We start from the raw sequence: 22,932 nt of genomic DNA, 5'->3' as shown, positions 1-22,932 counted from the left end.
GTAGCGGTTTATGAGTAACGCAGTCCTCAACGTAATCCGCGATAACCTATAGCGGATTACGTGCAATCTCAACGTAATCCGCGATAGCTTATAGCAGATTACGTGCAATTGAGTTCCGCTACAGAATGTAGCAGATTATATACAATTGCATTTGTTGCATTTGCGTATGGAAATTGCTAATGTTATATCTACATAAAAATTTTGTTCATTTATTTTATACGTGTAAATTGCCCTAAAGTTAAATTACTTGTTAAACAAAAACAATAATATAACACTTTTTTTTTCTTTTTCCATATGATTATTGGCAAACACTTGATTCTCATAATCAAGGACTATTAGGTTTACTTTAATTTTGCATGTATTTTATCTTGTTTTTTTCTCCCAAAACTTAATATAATTGCATTAATTTTTTTAATTTATTTATTATAAGATTTGTATCATGGATATCATGTGTTTAATAATTCGTCCTCCTAATAATAACTTTTTAGTGTTAACATTGCTATCTTTTAGAAATTGATTGATGAGTATCGGTCTAACTTATTTTAGAAACGAAACTAACTTGAAAGATGAGAATTGTCTCAACTCTCAACCTTATAAAACTCTAATTTGATACTATAGACCAATAAAAAGATTGTATTCAGTACAATGTCATTTTCTTTCAACTATTTTCGTATACATAAAAAATAAATTTTTTATATAAAATATATATTAAAATAAATTAAACAACATGTATATTTTATTGAGGATATTAGTGTGCAAATAAATAATAATAAAAGGTAACTATGTTAGTATTTTTTTTTTGGTGACTAGGTAACTATGTTAGTATAAAATTATAAACAATACATCTGTTTATTTTCTAATATATATAAATATATAATAATTAATTGTTAAACGTGTATCACATTTTTTATTTGTTAAACATACGCATAAGTACAATTTTTTTTGTAGAGAAAAATGTGCACCGTAAATTGGAAAACTCATCATTTAATTTATTTCAACCATAGTTATATTATTATGAATTTCGCTATGTTACCAACGCTATTTTTGTTAACTTCTGCCAATTCTTGTTTATGACTGTATTTAATGGAAGTATTTTTGTGGATGTGTCTAATAAAAATATTTTTTTTATGATTGTGTCTAATAGAAATATCTTTATAGATATATTTTTTAGATGTGTCTCTTTATATATATTTTTAAAATATAATAATTAATTATTATTGACAATAAATTAACAGATAATATATTAGTACCCTATATTTTTTTATTGTTATATATATGATTGTTTTTTTCCCTTTGAAAACGAATATAATGTTGGACCTTAAAGATAGCAATCTTAATAAAATATAATTTACGTTGTTGTCAACACGTTTCCGTTTTGGAGCTTTTATATACTTTCCTTTATTTTTTTTTAGGATTTATTATTATTATTTGTTTGCATGGTCATGCACATGTTATTAAGAAAAAAAACATACAATTTTTTTTTCCACCAATACTCATTTAAATATAGTAAAATCAAATCCATATTTTGTTTACTCTAACTCTGCATTAAAAATTAAATTTATATTTATATTGAATAATACATGTGATAAAATGGATAAAATATTGATATTATAAATCTAATTGTACCTATATATATGTAACATATAAAATAAATCTCTCTACATATTTTGTTCAAATATAGAAAATTATGTTTAAATTAAATTTTAGATAATTAATAACTTATCATATATTTTTTATTCTCATGGAATTACATAACTTAGTAATTAAATACTTGTATAATTCTTGAGAATATTTGATGTGTGTTCCGAAAATTTATTTTTATACAAAATTTAGTTATGTATCAAATTAGTTAAATGTATGATAGTTCATTCTTACATTAAAAATATACGAAATAGATCAATTATATAATAAATAAATATGAGGGAGAGTAATTTATATCTTCTAATTTTCAAAAGATATAGAAGCAATTGCAATTTTTTCCCCTTTCTTCTCCTTGTTTTGTTTTTGAGAGGTACTTTGAAGTTTGTATGGTTGTATTTATTGGTAGGAAACAAAACAACAATGTCATAAACAACAACTTGTGTTTACAAAATTTTTGTAAGGATGTTGAATAATGGAACTTCGAATATTGATGAAGGTGGTCCATATTTATTTCATCTTGGTTGATTTTCTTGAAACTCTTCTTGCTTTGGACCATAAATTATATTCAGTAATGTGTGTATATGTGTGGTTGAATTATATTTTATAAAACGGTATAATGAAATATCATTTTATAAAATAAGTAATTTTATTAAAACAACATTTTTATTTTTAGGTAAAATATATATGATATTTTCTTAGATATTTATAAAGTGTTGAAAAAATAGTCGAATTAATTCATGGCTTAGCATAAAGGTATTTAATTATTTACAGATACATGTATTTTGATTATCCGTCCAAAACTGACTCGATTCGATTATATTGATTTTGAATTTGATGGGTAATCGGGTATAATCGGGTCAGATCGATCAAACTCGACCTTAACTAGTTCGAGTATTTGTTCTAGGATCGTGATATCCGAACAATTCGATTACTCGATTAGTTTAATATTAATTAAAAAATAAATAAAATAAAATAAAATTTATTTTTTAACCTTTAAATTATGATAATTATTTAAATCTGATCCGATAATGTATTATTTTTGTTATTATTATTACATATTTATAGTATTTAGATGTTTTTTTAAGTTTCTCCTAATTTTTTAAAGTTATTTTTTATTTTTTATTTTTTCAATTGGATACCACTTATCTGAACCTATCGTCCAACCCAAATTTAATCGGTTCATATTTACTCACTAAAAATTATAAATCCAAACCAATTAAAAATATTCTTATTTTTCTCCAAACTCAGACCAACCTAACTCATAAACACTCCTCTCTAGCAATTAAATATCTTGCACATTTTATTTGAACTTGAAATTTCATGTTTAACTCTTATCCTCTTTCATTTACTAAGCTTTATTTAAAAAAAAAAGTGTTCTTAGAAAAATTTTTTCTAGACTAATTTCATTTTATGTATGCATTACCAATAATATCCACTGAATTAACATGCCCTTTAATAATTTAAAAGTAAATAAAATATTCAGATTCAGAAATACTCTCTCTGCATTAATACATTTACTCAATTTCTAAGAAAAATATCTATTAATTTTTAATATTTTGGTAATATATTTAATTTTTGAAAAGTATAAAAATCTTATTTAATTTCCTAATTAAAATAATATTAACAATAATATAACTGTTTACTTATTATAAAACTTTATATATCACTATTCCTCTAAGATCCATTTACTATATTATTTCTTAATCAGTGAACATGTATATTTTCCTTTTTAAATTTATGTTGAACAAATGACACATCATTGTCATGACAATGTGAACCAAATCGACCAATAAGGATTTATTAATTAATAACAACGTAACTCTACTTTCTCTTTTAAAAATATTATTTTAGCAGAAGAGGCGTGAGGATGTTGGAGAAATTAAAAATTCTAACAATTGCGTCAAACACATTATCCACGATTTTGAAAAGTAAGCAAACAAAACCTACTCTGTTGAAAAATAATCATAAAACTAAAACCAACAATTCTTTTTGTGTATATTATATATAACTATGTTAGATGGATTTGGATCCTCTAAAATTTGAATTTTATTTTAGAGAGTAAAATGTGATCTTTTATCCTTGAATAGTTTCTCTTTCATATTTATTTTTTGTTCCACCTATAAAATAAATGGTGAAAGATCACACTTTACTTTTTAAATTAAAATTCAAATTTTAGAGGATACAAATCCCTGCTAGATAACTAATATTCAACCAGCTAATTACCAATCAATTTATCATTAATTGATAATTTTGATTTTTTAAATTGTCATTAATGAATGATTATTTAAATTTTATTTTAAAAAAAATATAATTAATAATTATTAACTACAGTTATTTAAAGTTGATTGTTAAGAATTAAAAAAAAATGATAAATAGATCCTTGACATTTTCATCTGCAAACATTTAAGTTCGAGAATTTGAAAATACATTTAAGTCTTGATTTTTTCAAAATCTAGATATATTGATCCTTCATGTTCAATTGAGTTTGTCAAACTCAACGGAAAAATCAAACATAATTCTCGTTGTACTGACCTGGTTGATAATACAGATGTACGCTTGAGAGAGATTTTAAAATTGAACAAATTAGACTCAATGATCCATATATTCTGATTTTGAAGAAGTCATAAACTTAAATGTATTTTTAAATCCCCAGAGACTTAAATGTCCGCAGACTAAAATGTCAATGATTAATTTGTCCTTTTCTCAAAAAATTATTTATCTAAATTTTTTCTATTATATATACACCACACAAAAACGTAAAAAAAAACCAACAACAATAATAATAATAATATTTTTATGAAGATCAAGATTTTGACTATTTTTTTTAAATGAATAAATATGATGTGTTTTCATTGGTGTGAATAAGTTGAGTATTTTTTTTTTTAATGTGGAGATGAAAAATTAGAGGATCAGATTTTATAATGAAACTTAGATTTGTGATTAAAAAAAAATTCATAAACATCAGATTTGTAATTTTAAAAAAATAAAAAATTATAAATACAAATTTGAGGGTTAAATTTATAATTTTTTAAATTTGACTCTCTGATTTATAATTTTTTAAGTTTCACTCTCCAATGTTTTTTACTGTCTTCTACAATTTTGTGATACACCACTTGTCTCCATAATCCAATGTAACACACCTTTTTTTCCAATGCTAAAAAAAAAAAAATCGCAAGATTTCATATCACATTTATCATAAAAGTAGTTGTTACTTGTTATACCAAATTTGGTATGCATAGCTGTATATTGTAATAATAAACTCCCCCCCCCCCCCCCAAAAAAAAAGACAAAACACTAGAGTCACCATGAACTTCATATATTATATACCCTTTTGATCTAGACACCAATAAAAAAAAAAATGATCTATCTTATGATAACATCAAGAGATAAATGTTGACTTTTTCATGCCCACTTTGGTACTTATATATGTATATGAATGCAGGGAATGAATGCCAATCTATGAGGCTCGGACACCAACTACATGATCAAAGAAAAAACTAGGAATCAAAGATTTGATAATTTAGTTGGTGAAGCTGATGGAGAACAATAAAGAGCCTTTGAGCCTTATTATTATTATTATTGGTTTTATGGTTCTTCTAAACTTGGTTTTGGAAGTTCATAGTGCTGAAAAGTTCACAATCACAAGACATGACTTCCCAAATGATTTTGTGTTTGGTTCTGGAACATCTGCTTACCAGGTTTGTGTGATCTATCCCCTTTCTTCTCTTCTAATAATTTCTTTTATTCTCAAATCTCGTTATATGAATATATATAGTGGGAAGGAGCTGCTGATGAAGATGGAAGAACTCCTAGTGTTTGGGATACTTATGCTCATGATGGTTTGTTTTCAATTTCTTCTGCAGTGTTAGATATATAATTATTCATGTATTTTAATTTAACCATTTAAATTTGAATAAAACTTTTTTTTTTCTGTTTATTGTGTTTTTACAAACTGTCCCCTAACGATAAAAAATGACAAATCAATCTCTAAATGCAAAATAGATAAAGAAGAATGCTAGAAGTCAATAACTTTTGTGATTTGTAGCCATCAAATAGCTATCAATGATGGTTTTAATGGTGTGAGATTGGTATGAGATTTCATTCAATGACTCACTTTTCTTTACTGATTACATGCTGGCCAGAATTTAACAAAGTTGCTGGCCCCTAAACTTTTTCATAAATAAATTACTCCTTCTATAAATCTTTCTTTCAAGAGTTAACGAAAATTGGTAATTATAATGGTAGTATTGTGAGTTGATCTACACTTACCTATTTATATAGGATTTTTAGCTTCTTCTTAATTAGTCATCAAAACTTTCTCAAATACATCTGGTTCTACATTAAAAAATAAGGACAAAAAATAGGTAATATTTGTTTTTGGAATAAGTAATTTTATAAGTTGTAATATTTGTTTTCAAATTCAAATTCAAATTCAATTAGAAGTACAAGCTAAGGATAAGGATATTTCTCTATGTAATAATATTATTAAGAACGGGGAGTAATACATTTTTGAAAATAGTCAAAACTTAAATCGTGGTTAAAATTACAGTTTATGTTATGAACACTTTTATACGAGGAGTGTTAGAGACCAACAAATTTTGTAATTTGTAGCTATCAATTAATTATTGTTAGTATTTTAAATGGTGTGAGATTTTATCTAATATGAAATTATTCAATTTTCTTTTGCTGATTAAGTGCTGACCAAATTTTAATAAAAGTGCTGTCCTTAAACTTTCTTCTCTTGTATATAATATGAACACTCTTGTTAATATGAACGCTCTTATTTCTCTGTATATAATATGAACACTCTTATATTAATAAAAATGTCCTTAGTTCCAAACTATATATGGGGAATAGAAAAAGTCACTTAAATCATGTGTTTATATTAGAACATGGATAACTTTGAACTAGTCTCAACTCTTTTAGAATGGTGCACTCTCTCAAGATGATGGTGTCCTAAATCTTATTTTCTTATTAAAATTTATAGAATATATTATATACAATAGATGCCATATATATAGAGTTGACATATCAATGTCATAGTAGTTGGAATTTAACAAATAATAACTATTTTAATTCAACTTGCATATGCTCACTCAAGTATGAGTAAAACTCTCTCTCTCTCTCTCTCTCTCTCTCTCTCTCTCTCTCTCTCTCTCTCTCTCTCTCTCTCAATACTTCACTTGAATAAGTTAAAGGAGGTAAAAGTATTTGAGTTACTTTCTACATTTATTTTTATGTTATTTTGGCTTTTGTTTTTAATAATATTTGTCGTTCTTTTTTTATATAAAAATTATTATTTAATTATCAATTATATTCTTAATCTACAAATATATTAAAAATTATTCTATTATTCTCCCTTTTTATTACTTAAATTTAATTTAATAATATTATCAATAAATTACCTTTTCCAATTTTTGTAATAATTGATACTTTTCAATATCAAATTATTCTAAAATAAAAAACTTGATAAAGTAAAAACATAAAAATATAATTACCCTTAAAATTAAGATATATAGTAATAAAATAAAATTATAAATTTAATAATAATAGGAAAGCTAAGAGCAGTGCCAGATTTGTACTGTGTCTGCATGTGAATGAAAACAAGTAATGTACTAGTACTAGGTTCAGTTGGTACCAAAACTATGGATAAATAACTTCTTTCCCTAAATAATATAGTACAATGGGCCCATCAACACCATCATCATGAAATTAATAGATACTGTTTCTGTTTAAGGTTCATACTTCATATTGTGGTTCCATTTTTTATGAAATAATTAAAATTTCATTATTGTTTTTCTTTTCAAAAACGAATTTAATTTTGTCAGTGTAAAACCATTTTATATTTGCATCCAATCACATAAACATTACATTAGTAAAAATAACTATCTTTTACATTAATCGCGTAAATGGTCATTCAAGAAAACCGTTGTGATTGTACCCAGAAAAATCAAACTCTTTAAAAAAATACAAAAGAAAAATACATAAAAGAAATAATTAAATTAACATAATGATCATGGTAGCTTTGGTCCTTCAACAAATAGTCTTGGATTTGAATTTTGAAAATAGAAAAAAAAAATCATTTTCCAAAGTTGTGTATTAATTAACAGTTCATAATTTACCTAATGGAATCCTTAACCTTTTTTTTAATAAAGAAAATATTTTTGAAGTGAAACTGAGAAAATAGTGATGAAAAAATTGGGAATTACAATTTCTGTTTTTAATTATGCACTCATGGTGTTATTTTTAAATTTTCAGGGTATGTGCATGGTGGACAAAATGGAGATGTAGCTTGTGATGGATACCACAAATATGAGGTCAATAGAAATGGCCCCTGGCTTCAATTTTCATTCTTTTTTCCTACAATGCATTTCTTGTAGTTCACCTGTTTGTTGAAAGTTCTGAATGGAGTTTTAACAATTCAATTGTTTCTTTGGAAATATGTAATGCAGGAAGATGTGAAGCTCATGGTGGAATCAGGCCTTGAAGCCTATAGATTCTCCATTTCTTGGTCAAGATTGATTCCAAGTATATAATTCTGAAACTTGTATATGTAATGAGATACACTGAAATATTGAGTATTTAATTAACTCTCTTTCTCCAATAACACTTTTCTTAATGCCTTTGTGAATAATGATCTTTCTCCTCAGATGGTAGAGGGCCTGTCAATCCCAAGGCACTAGAGTTCTACAACAATCTCATCAATGAGCTCATCAACAATGGTTTGATATGAATTTAAAATTTGAGAAACAAGGTTTTGTTTCGGAAAATTTACTTCCAATCTGTTTTGTTTCTTCAACTGATTTAGTCCATTGTTGTGCCATGATCAGGAATCCAACCACATGTGACTCTACACAACTTTGATTTTCCACAGGCTCTCGAAGATGAATATGGAGGATGGATTAGCCGTAAAATCATGTACTCTCTTGATCTCCTGCACCATAATGTTGTTGACATTAGTTTATGAAACTTATTTTGCATTAACAACTATTTTCACTCAGAATATTCATTCTGGAGAGCTACTAAGAACTAAATTCTAGTTATGTACCTTGGTATTGGTACTATCCTTTCAATGCTCTAGTCCTCTTAATTTCTTATTGCTATTTTCATATTGCTTAGATTCTTCATATGATCCTAGGCCTTTCACATTTGTATGCTGGTAAAAACTATGGCTGGTCTAACAATTGTGCTTTATAGCAACCATATGCATACTTTTACAAAATATTAATGGAAAAACTATTTGGTGTATTTGAATGCAGAAGAGACTTCACAAACTATGCAGATGTGTGTTTTAGAGAGTTTGGTGATAGGGTCTCTTACTGGATTACTATCAATGAGCCAAATGTGTTTTCCCTGGGTGGTTATGATCAGGGAAACGGTCCGCCACATCATTGTTCTCCTCCATTTTGTAATAACAAAAGCAAACGTGGCAACTCAACAACTGAACCCTACTTGGCACTTCACCATATTTTGTTAGCACATTCTTCAGCTGTAAGATTGTATAGGACAAAGTATAAGGTATCATGCCTAACCTTTTTTCATACTTTGCATTTTCAGTTCTGCATTTTGTTTTTTTTGTTTTTTTATATATATATATACACACACACACACACACAATTTCATATGGTCATTTCTATTTCTTTGTTTTTTAAGTATCAAGAGCTTCAACTTATTGAGACATCTGATCCTTATATTTGCTCTTGATCTGCTAATGTTTATATCGAATTTTAATCTTCTTGCTCAAAGGAAATTTTGTTGGCAAAAAATGTTTACATTATTTGATAGGCACTTCACTTATACCTTGCAGGAGAAACAAAATGGATTTGTTGGTATCTCTGTGTACTCATTTGGGTTCTTCCCCAATACAACTACTGAAAAAGACATACTAGCAGCACAAAGAGCCCGTGATTTTTTTGTTGGTTGGTAAGTTATACACCCTACAAACTAGTTCGTTTTACGCTCAAGGTTACCCTTATTCTCAGCTCCAAGTAGGCCCAAAATTTGATTTCCTTCACTAGACATATTTGTACTTTTGTTTGATATTAACTCTGATTCTGAACATGAATTTTTAGTTAGTAGAATTCAACATGGCAAGAAAAAAATGGTGGTATGATTCGGGTGCTCATACCAGAGTCTAACATATTATATGCCATAAGTATTCTAAATTCTGAGCAAAATTTTTGTCTTTCTAGCAATTTTGCACTTCAGAGTCTCCTTTTGCGACGAAGTTCTTCAAGGCTTCTCCCATGAAATTTGAGCTATGGCTATGATATAATGTGAAACATATTGCAAAATTTATGTGCTATTTCAGGGTGATGGAGCCCTTGCTGCATGGAGACTATCCCACTTCCATGAAGAAAATTGCAGGCACAAGAATTCCAACCTTCACAGATCGTGAATCAAAACTAGTTAAGGGTTCATATGACTTCATAGGTTTAATTCACTACACAAATCTTAATATCACAGACAATTCCTTGGTTCTGGAGAGTAATCTGAGAGATTTCAGTGCAGATATGGCTGTGCTTATGCGTAAGTAATTCTTTGTGTAGCTATGTTTAATTCTAGTGAATCTAGTAAGAGACTGGAGTTGAGAGACTGGAGTTGTTCTATAAGCTTGAAATACTGACTGCATCGCTTATGTTTTTCTCATCCTTATGTGCAATTTACAACTGGCTGAACTTTGGTATTATTTAGCATTTTTCTCCAACAATTATCATTGTTTCACACAGCCATTCATTTGATTCTTTTTTGAATGATTGGTGGATGAAGGTAAATAACTAGGATTTTACTGGTTTTGCAGATGGATCTGATTTGTTTGCAAATGCTGAGGTAATGATCTAAAAGAAAACAAGGTTTCACATAATTATTCATTTATTTGATTCAGTTCTTTTGGTTACTTCACTCTATGACTAACTTTCTTTGCTTGACTCAGTACCCTATTGAACCATGGGGTCTGATTGAAGAACTGAATCATTTCAAGCTCAATTATGGCAACCCCCCAATGTTCATTTATGAAAATGGTATATCTCTCTCTCTTTATCTGCAATCAATGTTTTTAAGGGAAAACATATCTTCTTGTGATAAGATAAAGCAACTTGATATTACAAGACATTGTGCATTTCGATCGTGTTTCTTGCTCATAACAGTGGCTTGTTGTTGATAAAGACTTTGCTTGCATTTTGTGTGGTTAGGTCAAAGGACAGCAAGCAATGCATCATTACAAGATGTGTCAAGAGTGAAATACTTGCAGGGATATATTGGTGCCACACTTCATTCCTTGAGGTATGGAGGTGCATTTAGATAAGCTTTACAAAGCATGCCTCTAATACTATGCTTAAATTAAATTCTTTGGAATTGGTTTCATCAAAAGCAAAAACTATTTTGAGCTTGGATGCATTATGATAATTATTTCTCCAAAAGCAAAATTGTTGTTCTGTTTTTAAGTTACATAAAAAACTTATTACTTTTGAATCCTTTTCTATCAATTGATTATGGTTAATCTAATTTTTGAAAAGCAACATTTTGATCACTTCCATTCTACTTGTCATCCAGAAAGTGTACATTGGTCATATGGTCTCTAATTTTCTGTTGTACCTTAAATTTTTTGCAGAAATGGGTCAAATTTAAAGGGGTATATTGCATGGTCTTTCATTGATTTATTTGAGTTACTGGATGGATATGAATCAAGCTTTGGTCTATACTATGTTGATCGAAACGATCCAGAGTTGAAGAGATACCCAAAACTCTCTGCAAAATGGTATAGTTGGTTCTTGAAAGGTAGAAGCTTTGCAGTTGAAGCTATTGAACTTGAGAAGGATCCATCACACATTTCTATTGACCACTTCTTTGATTAGATTTTACACTAGATCTTCATTGCATAAGGTTGTATCTAGCTATGCTTCAAATAAAATATTCAGAGGAAGTAGTTGTATATAGCAGTAGATGGAAGTTAACCAGCAGAATGTCACATGTATAAGAAAAAGTGTATCAAAGTTCCAATCTCTTGTTTAATTCTCATTAGGAAAAATTAAAAATAATTCACACCTAGTCTCTATTGCAAAGTCTTCTTTGACTATTGAGAGTGCTGCATAATTTTCCTTGTAGTGTTAGCTAAGGACTAAGATTTGTTAAATGTTAAGTATCAATATGTAACATAGCTAAACATAGTTGGTGGGCCTCTTAAAAATATTGTATTATTAAGATATTACCAATTAACCATGCATATCTGAACAGGCTTCCTCCATAAGTGACTATTTTTCTGGTTTGATTTAGGAATTTAATTTTCATGCATTGTAAAAGAATTTTATATAGATAACTAATCACATATTGTCATAGCAACAAAAATAACTAATTTTCAAATTCATTACTTAAAGGTCAGCTAAACGCATGAATTTAATTAATTAACTACTTAACTGTGTAAAACTTTTTATATTCTTCGTATAACAAAAGTAAACTCTTGACCTAGACCATCTTAGCTTTAGAGGAGTCCATAAAATGAATGAACGTTGGTAGTGAATGGTGAGAGAAACAAAGCTATGATATAGTTTTTTTTTACCTATGATAAGGAGACTCGAGCCTGCAATTTTTTAGATGAGTATGGGAAGACTATGCCATTTGAGCTATAACTCATTGGCAAAGTTATGACTTATGATATGGTTTGAGAGAGGAAAAAAGGCACATTAAAATAAATATGATAAATAATTCAAAATAAAATTCCACTAAAGTGACAAGTAGGTCTTGAAAATTTTGACTTTGGATTAATTAGTCTCTAAAAAAAAAGTATTAATTAGGTCCTCTAAAATAACAAACAATGGTGTTTATATATACTCTTAACTATAATGACATGTCTGTTATCGTCATAAAAATAACAACTTTTAAAGTCGACGCCACTTTCTTCGTTAAGATTTATGATAAATCTAGAGCAGTTGATAAGGGTTATATGAAAACTTAGAAGATACTAAATGCTTCATTATCCAAAATGGCATTGTTTTCATGCTCATGAGATAGTAACCGATGACGTTATTGCAGATAACAAAACAATGAAACATATGGACAGCTTTATTTTGTTTCACATTATTTATTGACGGAAAGGCATCACATGTCTACCGTTTACTATCATAGAGGATTTAATTGACATATTTTTTTTTCAAAGACTAATTAATTTAAAATCGAAATACTCCAGATATAATTGTTACTTTACTCATAAAATTAATAGTAGATTTATTCACTTTAAATTTTATTTGATTTATAAACTGTACTAAAAAATATTATAAATTTTTCTATTATCATTTTGTTTTTCTTTGCAAACATGTTAGTTTTGGACTTTTGGTATGATATTAACGACTATCAATCGAATTAAATATCTTTCTTTTTGGTACGTTAACAAGTCTACTCTTTTTTACTTCGCCAACTATGAATTAACTAGTTTTATTTTTTATTTATTTTTTATTATGGTAAATATTATTTAACTGGTTTAACAATCTATCTATTCTTAATATATAAAAATAAATAGCTAAGTTTACTCATATTACTTTTTAAAATATCTTTTTTCTCTTATTAATACCATGTTAACAACATTGTTTGACAAAATTTTAGAATCAACCACTCAATTTTTACCAAATTAAATATTATTTTTAAAATAAGCAAAATATATATATACAAGTAATAGAAATATATGCAAATTAGGTTACAAATTTACCAATGATAATAATTAGAAGTTAATAGTATCTAACTAAATTTGTAATCTACAAAAAGTCAAAAACATTGAATCCGTATCCCTATATTTATTATATGTTACCGTTATAAATAATATAATAAATTTATAACCCCAATAATTAATTTATTAATTTCTATAAATAACTCATTAAATATAATAAACATCCATATTACAAATGTCATAATGATATTATTAATCATAATAAATTTTATATTATAAATATTCAAATTTCATACTATTTTAACTACTTATATAAGTCTCTTATCATTATTCCTTCAAATAACATCAAATTTAGCCCAAGAAATTTATTTTCCAACTACACAACATTTCAAACTTACTCAATAGAGTATTATTCTTTGGACAATATTACCAAATAAATAGACAATTGGTTTATCAAAATTCGTGTGGTTCGTCTATAGAAAACATTAACACCCACAAATAAAGAGGAGTCCCCTTGCTTAGAAATAATTATATTAGATGAAAAGGTATAAAACAAACATATTTATTATATTTTTAAATTAAATTTATGAAAAAAATATTTTAATTATTTTTGTTTTTTATATTTTTTATATTATTTTCTAATACTTTATATATAATTGATTTTAATATTGCTAAAATTATACTTCTTTCAATATACTATTCATTATTCCTTTTTTAACAAGGTTCTGAAAACCGGTTCAGGCTGAACGGTCGAACCGGTTAAACCATGAACCGCTGAAGAAAACGACTCAAACAAATGTTAAAACCGTAAATTTTAAAAACCGGAATTGAACCGATGAACCAGACAAGAACCGGTCGGTCGAACCGAACCGTGATCCGGCCGGTTTTTTGAATGGGTAATGAAACGTCGCCGTTTCAGCTGCTACATCCTCGATGCCCAGATCCAAATTCCACTCCAGAACGCCTCTGCTTCTCTCACACTCAATCTCCATCCTCTGCACTTAGCCCTAGCTCCTGGCCGTTCCCTTACCTCCGTCCAGCCACCGCCTCGTGCCGCCGCCGTCGTTCCTTCCAACAGCCACCGTCTGCTCGCTCACCTTCCCTCCATCACGCAGCAGCCATCGATATCAACCTTCCATTCCATCGCGCAGAAATCGCAACCTTCCTCCGTCGCGCAGCCACGCCACCGGCGGCACTATCTCTGTTCTCCGCAACCACTGTCCCAGTTCGAAGCCCGTTCGAAGGTACTCCACCACTGTCTTGGTCACTCGGTGTCTCTATCTCCCATCGCGCAGCCATCGCAACCTTCCTCCGTCGTCGCGCAGCCACGCCGCCGCCGGCACTATCTCTGTTCTCCGCAATCACTGTTCCAGTTCGAAGCCCGTTCGAAGGTACTCCACCACTGTCTTGGTCACTCGGTGTCTCTATCTCCCATCGCGCAGCCATCGCAACCTTCCTCCGTCGCGCAGCCACGCCGCCGCCGGCACTATCTCTGTTCTCCGCAATCACTGTTCCAGTTCGAAGCCCGTTCGAAGGTACTCCACCACTGTCTTGGTCACTCGGTGTCTCTATCTCCCTTTTGCATGCTCTGTTGAAGGCTTCTTCTAGCTTCTAGGTAAATTTTTATTAACTATGATTGAACCATTGTTAATGTTTGATTCTGCGAAGCTCTGTGAACTGTGAAGTCACTGAAGTGTGAACTGAATTACTGATTTACTGAAGCTTCTAGCTCTGTGAAGTCTTTGATTTACTGATTTATTGAATAATTGTTTGATTCTTTTAGCTTCTAGTTCTAGGTAATTTTTTTTATTAACTATGTGATTTACTGATTGTTTATTGCTCTATGAAGTGTGAACTGTGAAGTGTGAATTGATTCAACTGAAGTTACTGAACTGAACTGTGAACTTTGTTGAATAATTGTGAATAATTATTGTTAGTTAAGCTGTGAAGTGTGAACTACTGAAGTCACTGAAGTGTGAACTGGTTTATGGATTTATTGAATAATTGTTTGATTCTTCTAGCTTCTAGTTCTGGGTAATTTTTTTGTTAACTATGTGATTTACTGATTTTTTATTGCTCTATGAAGTGTGAACTGATTCAATTGAAGTTACTGAACTTAACTGTGAACTTTGTTGAATAATTGTGAATAATTATTGTTAGTTAAGCTGTGAAGTATGAACTACTGAAGTGTGAACTGTTTTACTGATTTATTGAATAATTGTTTGATTCTTCTAGCTTCTAGTTCTAGGTAATTTTTTTATTAACTATGTGATTTACTGATTTTTTATTGCTCTGTGAAGTGTGAACTGATTCAACTGAAGTTACTGAACTGAAGTGTGAACTTTGTTGAATAATTGTGAATAATTATTGTTAGTTAAGTTGTGAAGTGTGAACTTCTGAAGTCATTGAACTGTGAACTGATTTACTGATTTACTGAAGCTTCTAGCTCTGTGAAGTCTCTGATTTACTGATTTATTTTTACTGATTTATTGAATAATTGTTTGATGCTTCTAGCTTTTAGCTCTAGGTAAATTTTTTTATTAACCATGTGATTTATTGATTTTTTATTGCTCTGTGAATTGTGAACTGTGAAGTGTGAACTGATTCAACTGAAGTTACTGAACTGAACTGTGAACTTTGTTGAATAATTGTGAATAATTATTGTTAGTTAAGCTGTGAAGTGTGAACTACTGAATTTTGTTGTTTGTTGATTAATTGTGAATAATTTTAAATAATTTTGGATGTTGTTTGTTATGATCTTGAGATTATTGGGTTGGAGTGGGTTGTTGTGATATTGTAATTGGCAAAAACGGAAAAACCATTATTGGATTGCTGGTAATGTTTAGGTATGGATGAGAGTATCAACCAAGAACCATTATTGTAATTGAATGAGATCATAACATCCTGGTTTATGTAGTATTTTTAATTTGGATTATATTTTAAGGTTTATATTAGACTATAATTATGTTTTAAAGTCAAAACTTACTTATTTATTTGATGTAATTCTTAGGATACATGTCATTATTGTTTCATGCTCACTGAGAACTTGTATGGATATCTTCCTTTTTAAAGTTGGTGGAAAGCAGATGCACAGGCTGAATTTGCCTTTTTAATTGCAAAGATAATTTATAACAATGAAATTAAAGGATTGGTTTTCATGGTTAAATTTATAGTTTACCTCTTAGGTCCTAGATATCTTAGTATGCTATGTCTTATGTTGCTCAAATTCATCTGTTGCATGAACCATTCATATATGTATCTTTCCATATATCTCATTATCTATTTTCTTAAAGGTGTGGTTTCTTTGATGATTCCATCAATATCATTGTTTATTTTGTTGTTAATCCAACACTTTGTTCATGTAAAATAAATTGAATGCTTCTAGGTTTGGGTAAAGTGGGGAGAGAGACGCCAGTTCATTGCCCAGAACAAGCTAGGTAACTTAATTGATAATTTTTTATAATAGATCAGTTGTTCATTCCTTCTTTGAATTGTCCAGTTATATTTAGGTCTTCCTAGATTGTGATTAGTTCAACAATTGTCAGTGATTTGACTTTTAGGTTGGATAATACTTGATTTTGTTACAAACTAGAAATTTGCTTCGATTCACACTTTCACTGTATCAACTGGTCTTTCACTCACTTACAGCTCATAACAAGCATGCCAGTAGCATTTGTCATAGTATACGGAAGATGTAGCTAATTGAAATGCAGATTTTGATTATTTGGGAAGTCTTTTGTTGAACAAATTTTACAAAAAATATATTCCTGTTGCCTCCATCTAGGCATGTTTATTATGCATGGTGAGCTCATTTAAATTGTTTAGGAAGTATTTTTCTTAAAATTTTACAAAAATATAATTATTTCTATACTTTTATTTGCATATATAATAAAACTTCTAATATCTGGTTTTAGTGCTTTTTGAGAAAAGGGATAGTTTCCTCAGTGCTTTTTTCAAACTTGTTATTATACCAGTTGCAATTTGGATTAGTATGACTTAGAGGATGTATCATTAGCTCATTACTTTAAACACAAACTATATTACGTTACTAACACAAGTTGAGGCTAAAATCATGTTTGGGCTTTGGGAGTTGGGACATAGCTCAGCTCAATTTTATTGAGCATATTTGAAATGAATTGAGACTTGGTTTGCATGCTTCAATTCATTAACTGGGCTACTTTTTCAATGCCAAGACAAACATGCACTATGATTCTAATTAGATCCAATGATAATTGCATAGTTAACGGAACTAGCTTTTCAAGGTTGAATTGGTGATTTTAATGAATAAGCTATAAACCTCAAAGTGTCCATATTGTTAAATATCCGATGTTCTGAATGCTGCATGACATCTACATCTTCAAAGAACTACCCTGAATTTAGTTTATAATTAATTTTCAGTTGAACCAGTGGGACGATCTTATTTTTCACTTCCTCCCGCCAGGCTCACCTTTCTTTCTGTTATATTTTTATGCTTACATATATTCTTTACAGGGATGACTTCCTGTCACAAGGTAGTTGGTGATATCAGTGCACTTATAATATGTACAAATTTTCTTATTTCACAAAAATAGTTTTGCACTTGGTTGACTCGGTTAAGTAACAATAGAAGAAGGAAGTATGTAATGCATGAATCATAATAAAATAATGGCCTAATTAAGCAACAAGATCCATTAGTTTACCTTAGGTTTCTTGAAATTTATTACCATGTTAATTTTCTGGGGTAAAAAGTAAGTGAAAGATTATTGTGCGATTTTATGTTCATCTGTCCTGTGTTAGTGGTTTTTTTCCTTGGTACTGTTCACTAATTTAGACAAGTGCCTTTCTCTAATATGCCCTCATTTTCAGGAATGTCACAATACACATATTTCATAACAATTTGATCACCGGTGAAAACTCATATAGCAAACTCTCTCTTGTTGATTTGAGGAGCTGTTTGATTTAGCTAATTCAGATTCAACTGCCACTTCTCAGTACCAATTTAGCATTACCGTTTTTTAGCTCTATAATGAACAGGTATCGTTCTCTTTTACTTACTATATACAACTTTTCTGGTATCCAATGTTTGCTTCCTGGTAATTGTTGGCATTAGATTATCAAGGCCTTTTTTTTAAATGTTCCTGCAGGCTAGAGATCTTGTCTTGATTTTGCAATGACTCCTTCTCATTGAGGTAAATATTAGTCATGGAATTTCGTAGCAGACAACATGTTAGTTTATTAGTTATGTATTTTTAGTTTTTACTGACTTCCTGAAGTTCCTTTCTAGCAGTAGCATCTATAGTTGTAAAGACGGTTGTCATGATGTTTTGAGAATCTCTAGTAAAACATCTCAAGATGGTTAATAATAATATTATCGTTCTTTGGCAATAAAGGTCATTTGAATTGGGAGTTTGGCACAGCCCAATATTTTTCATTGTATGGTAATTTGTTTTTCTTGTTCAATGTTCATCTCAGGTGCAAGATTTACACCTTATTATTCCTGACTATTTCTTTTGAGTGGAGCAGTGATACACTCCCGCTTTCTTATCAGCAGGTTAATATTGTGTACATTAAAATTGCACTTTCATGGATATTCTGATATTTTGGAAACTATGAGAGTAGACTATTAATTATTTCTTTATTATGCATATATATCAATTTTATAGATAAAGATAATGTTCCTAGTTATATAGATAAATATGAGTAGAAAAATGATACAAAACTCTATTGTAATTAGAACATACAAAGTAATATATTGTAATTATATTGTAATTAGGTCTTGTTAGACATCAACCTTCAATAATGTGATTTTTTTATTGTTGAAATATTTGTTTTGGACTGAGTGTTCAACTCATTATTCTTTTCCTTCACCAATCACCAGAACCTTTTTCGGCATACAATGCTACCGTGGAACTCTCTAACTAGAAGATGATACTGTATCAGTTCTTTCCTATATAATATAAGAACATGTTCCTTTAATTGCACAAACTCTGCAGATTCTAATAATTTTGCAGAGGGTATTAAGACTTCCGTCGTCTTCTTCAAAGATGTGGTGGGCCATTCGTTGTCTTCCTCTCAGGTAAGTTGTCTTCTTCCTCTTCCTTTCTTTCTATTTGTCTCAGCCTCTTAGGGGCTGATTGTTTAATCGTTCTTTCTATAGGAATCGAGTGCTGAGAGCTTATTGCTCCAAAGCTACTGGGGTGGTGGAAGATGAGTTCAATGTTGAGACAAGTCACGGGAAGATAAAATTGGACTTGGCAGGAGAAGGGTATGTTTATATGGAATATATGTACATAACAATTAAACTACTTATTAATAGAATAAGAAAATAGATACTTATTCAGATATAAATAATAAAGAATATAATGATTGAATAAGAAATTAATTATTATTTCTTAAAAAATAAATAGATCCTGAAAATCTTTATTAATTTGTTTTGAATGGGTCTTATTAGTTATTATTATATCTCAATATCAATGATATATATTTCTGATTAGTTATTAGTAGTTTTTAAGGGTATTATAGCATTTTTTGGTAATTACAAATGACTCTTGAGTTCCCCCTAGTTTTGTATTTTTTAATATATTTAACATTTAACCATGACAAACTGCTTTGTAATATACCATTGTTCATTAATTTATTGATGTCCACTATAAGAAGATTTCACTCTGGTGCTTGATCTGTTGTCATCAACAGATTTTGTTTTGTGTTTTGTGGGGATATAGTTACTTCCTTAACAATTTTTTTGGATTTAGGATAAATTTATTCTGTTTTTACTATTAGAACAGGGCCTTATTATTCTAAGTTTACTTCCTTAACACCATACAAGACTACAATAATTTTATTTTTTGAAGTTAACCTCTTATATTGTATTCCGATTGATATTAAGTAATATCTACAGATTTTTACCTTCACTTACCGCGGCTCATACAATTTCGGACATCATTAGAGGGCATTACTCTCAGCCGTGGCCTTCGTGGAAAAAGATTCCAGATGCTACTAGAAAATTTTGGTGGGAAAAGTTCAAAGTAGGTTTTAGAGAAACATGTAATCTTTGGTAGATTAAGAATTAGTTCAAAGTTTGAAAAATATAATATATATTAACTTATAACTATTCTTGTTTGTGTTGATTATCCAGAGCAAACATCAGTTTTTTCCTCCAGATCTTTATTGGGCTCGAAAAAATTTTGAGAGGCGAGGTGTGGCATTACTAAAAAGTTTGTTGGGAAAAGCTCGTACAAGTCGCGTCAAACCTCAGTGGATAGAAGATGATGTGTGGGATGTTCTTTGTGTTTATTGGAATGCTGACACTGGGTTTCTACAAAAGAGCGCGCAAGGCAAGTCAAATCGAGCGTCTCTTCATACTGCTGGCCCAATTACCATTACCCAACACAAAACTAATATGGTAATGTTATAGAAAAACTTAGATCTTTTATGTTATAATTTTATACATTTTAATTGGTAGTTGATACTTAGATTTTTTAATTTATATGTTTGGTAGAAAAAATCATTGAAGAGGACTCCAACACAGTTAGACTTGTTTGCGAAGACCCACAAACACAAGGATGAGACACGGGTGGATAAGAAATCAAAACATATTCATGTGAGTCTATTTTAATCAAAATATATATCTCTCCCTCCGTATATATTATTTTAATATTGCATTAGGGCTAGTGTTTCAGCTCATAGGGCTGTTCTTTTATTTTTTATCAACATATATGCCCCCTCTGTAGTTGTAATATTTATAGGGAATGCAAATATCATCATATTGTATTGGTGCTGATGTGCATTAGTTGTAACATCTTTTTGGAAATTCCAATAGAAAGAGGCCTTGCAAGTTGTAATTAAACTATAAATATAAGAGGGAATGAAAATATCATGTTAGTAACATAAAATCAGCCATATTCATAATTACTGTTATTTGTTATTAGTTGTAGGAAGAGAACATATTACATAGATAGTAATCTAAAATCACACAAACACAATTATATATTCTTCTTCGCAAAGAATATATGCATTTATTTACAAGTCCCACCCCATAACTTATTATAAAATCATATGGCATGCTAAAATAATATCATAGAAGATATAAACAATTAAATGAGATGAGTTTTAGTTGTTGTGATGTGGGAGGTCATCAGCAACAAGGAGGTAGAAAAGTCCCATAACACCACTATGCAGCTTAGTGTTGCTGTAGTCAACCTTCAAAGTCAAAACTTCACCATTAGAGATCTTGATAGAGCCAGGTTGAGGGTAGCAAGTTGTCATTCCCACCAGGTACCCTTTCTCATTTCCTGCTTCACTTCCATTTCCATATTTTGGTAGTGAATTGCATATGACTCTTCCATCCTGAAATTAGTTAAAGTAAAATTAGTTTGGCAAAAATATCTTGTTTAGGAGTTAAACATCAACCATCAAAGAACATTTATGATTCTATGCAATAACATGAGTATAGTGATGCTCATAGCTAATCCAGTGTTATGATTCTATGCAACTTGATTTTCTTTATCTTTATAGGTGGAGTATCTAACTAATTCCCATGACTGTTGACATTTATCATTAGCAACCGTGAACTTTGAACTGTTTATTTGACCGAATCCTCCAAGAACTTAATGAGTCTTTGAGCTTTGTAATTGTTACTTAACATGCTTTATTTTTAGTTTTCAAAGATGGCAGGATGAATTTAATTTTCATTGAGTCTTTGAGCTTTGTAGTTGAGCACTTAACATATACTTTAATTTTCTGCATGCATGACGGGATGAATTTAAGAATGCTATAGAAGAGGCTATACAAAAAGCATCTGAAAAAGGAAGTAATGCACCAAATGAGATGGATGTGTGGTATGAAATAGCCACATTTAAAAAGGGAAGAATTCATGGACTTGTAATAAAATTCACTGCAATTGGCTCCAGTGCTCAGTCATCTGATTGGTTGCGAAAGTTAGAACATGAAGAAGTAATGAAGAGAATGCAAGAGTGGTTGCGAATGTTAGAACATGAAGAAATAATGAAGAAAATGCAAGAAGAGAATGCTGACTTAAAAACTAGGTTGGAAAAGATAGAAAGAAGAGTTGAACTCCTTAACTATAAGCTTCTAAAAACGATAAAAAAGCTTGATGTTAAAATTCCGATTTCTCAACTAGAAGGTGGACAAATATAGGAGATGATGAAGATGGTGAACGTACGTCTGAAGAGTGATTAGTAGTTTGTGATGCTAGTTAGTTAATAGAGTTTAAATGATGTAATTAGTAATATGAGAGTGTTGCGTACTTATTATTGTTGTCTATGATATTGAATTGATGAGTTATTTTGGTTATTGTTCAAGTGTGTTATAATATTTTGGTTATTGTTTAAGTGTTATTTACTTTTATGTGTTAAAAGTGTAGGTTTTTAGTTGATGGGTTTTCAATATTTGATGGTATAAATGTAAAAATTTAGTAAAAATGATAATTTAAAAAAAAAGACTAAAATGCTTGATTGACAGGTCCACACTTAGCGACTGAATTAGAGACTGAAATGTTGGTCCCAAATTAGCGACCGAAACTACGGTTGCGAATTGGATACCGAAACACTGGTCACAAATTAGTGACCGATTTAGCGATTGAAAAGTTGGTCGCTATTTAGCGACCGATATTCTTTGGTGAGGGTTTGGTGACCCTG

General features: G+C 29.8%; 2 protein-coding genes across 7 annotated transcripts; both read left to right on the top strand.

Moving 5' to 3' along the window:
- The first annotated feature begins 4,756 nt into the window (after positions 1–4,756).
- On the top strand, positions 4,757–11,702 carry LOC107626152 (hydroxyisourate hydrolase). The gene is made up of 13 exons (XM_016328949.3): positions 4,757–5,339; positions 5,417–5,480; positions 7,900–7,958; positions 8,094–8,169; positions 8,292–8,363; positions 8,472–8,559; positions 8,901–9,159; positions 9,449–9,564; positions 9,953–10,170; positions 10,442–10,470; positions 10,574–10,661; positions 10,833–10,923; positions 11,252–11,702. Exons 1-13 carry the CDS (start codon positions 5,178–5,180, stop codon positions 11,493–11,495), a joined length of 1,566 nt encoding a protein of 521 aa, XP_016184435.1. The 5' UTR covers positions 4,757–5,177; the 3' UTR covers positions 11,496–11,702.
- Positions 11,703–14,223: 2,521 nt separating this feature from the next.
- LOC107627950 (uncharacterized) lies at positions 14,224–22,626 on the top strand. Of its 6 annotated transcripts, none has more exons than XM_088504116.1 (11): positions 14,224–14,912; positions 16,683–16,734; positions 18,143–18,310; positions 18,421–18,465; positions 18,749–18,827; positions 19,270–19,352; positions 19,434–19,541; positions 20,175–20,301; positions 20,412–20,678; positions 20,775–20,876; positions 22,043–22,626. In XM_088504116.1, the coding sequence occupies exons 6-11, from the start codon at positions 19,321–19,323 to the stop codon at positions 22,430–22,432; spliced, it is 1,026 nt and encodes a 341-aa protein (XP_088360242.1). In that variant the 5' UTR covers positions 14,224–14,912; positions 16,683–16,734; positions 18,143–18,310; positions 18,421–18,465; positions 18,749–18,827; positions 19,270–19,320; the 3' UTR covers positions 22,433–22,626. The 6 variants fall into 6 exon arrangements, with proteins under 6 accessions (XP_088360242.1, XP_088360241.1, XP_088360243.1 ...); XM_088504115.1 differs by having other exon boundaries at positions 14,228–14,912; positions 19,155–19,352; XM_088504117.1 differs by having other exon boundaries at positions 14,230–14,832; positions 19,155–19,352.
- Positions 22,627–22,932: the final 306 nt, after the last annotated feature.

Source organism: Arachis ipaensis, chromosome B2 (genome assembly GCF_059453495.1).
Source record: "Arachis ipaensis isolate K30076 ecotype BB chromosome B2, ASM5945349v1, whole genome shotgun sequence".
Classification (NCBI taxonomy): domain Eukaryota; kingdom Viridiplantae; phylum Streptophyta; class Magnoliopsida; order Fabales; family Fabaceae; genus Arachis; species Arachis ipaensis.
This window is presented reverse-complemented; position numbering and strand designations above follow the sequence as displayed.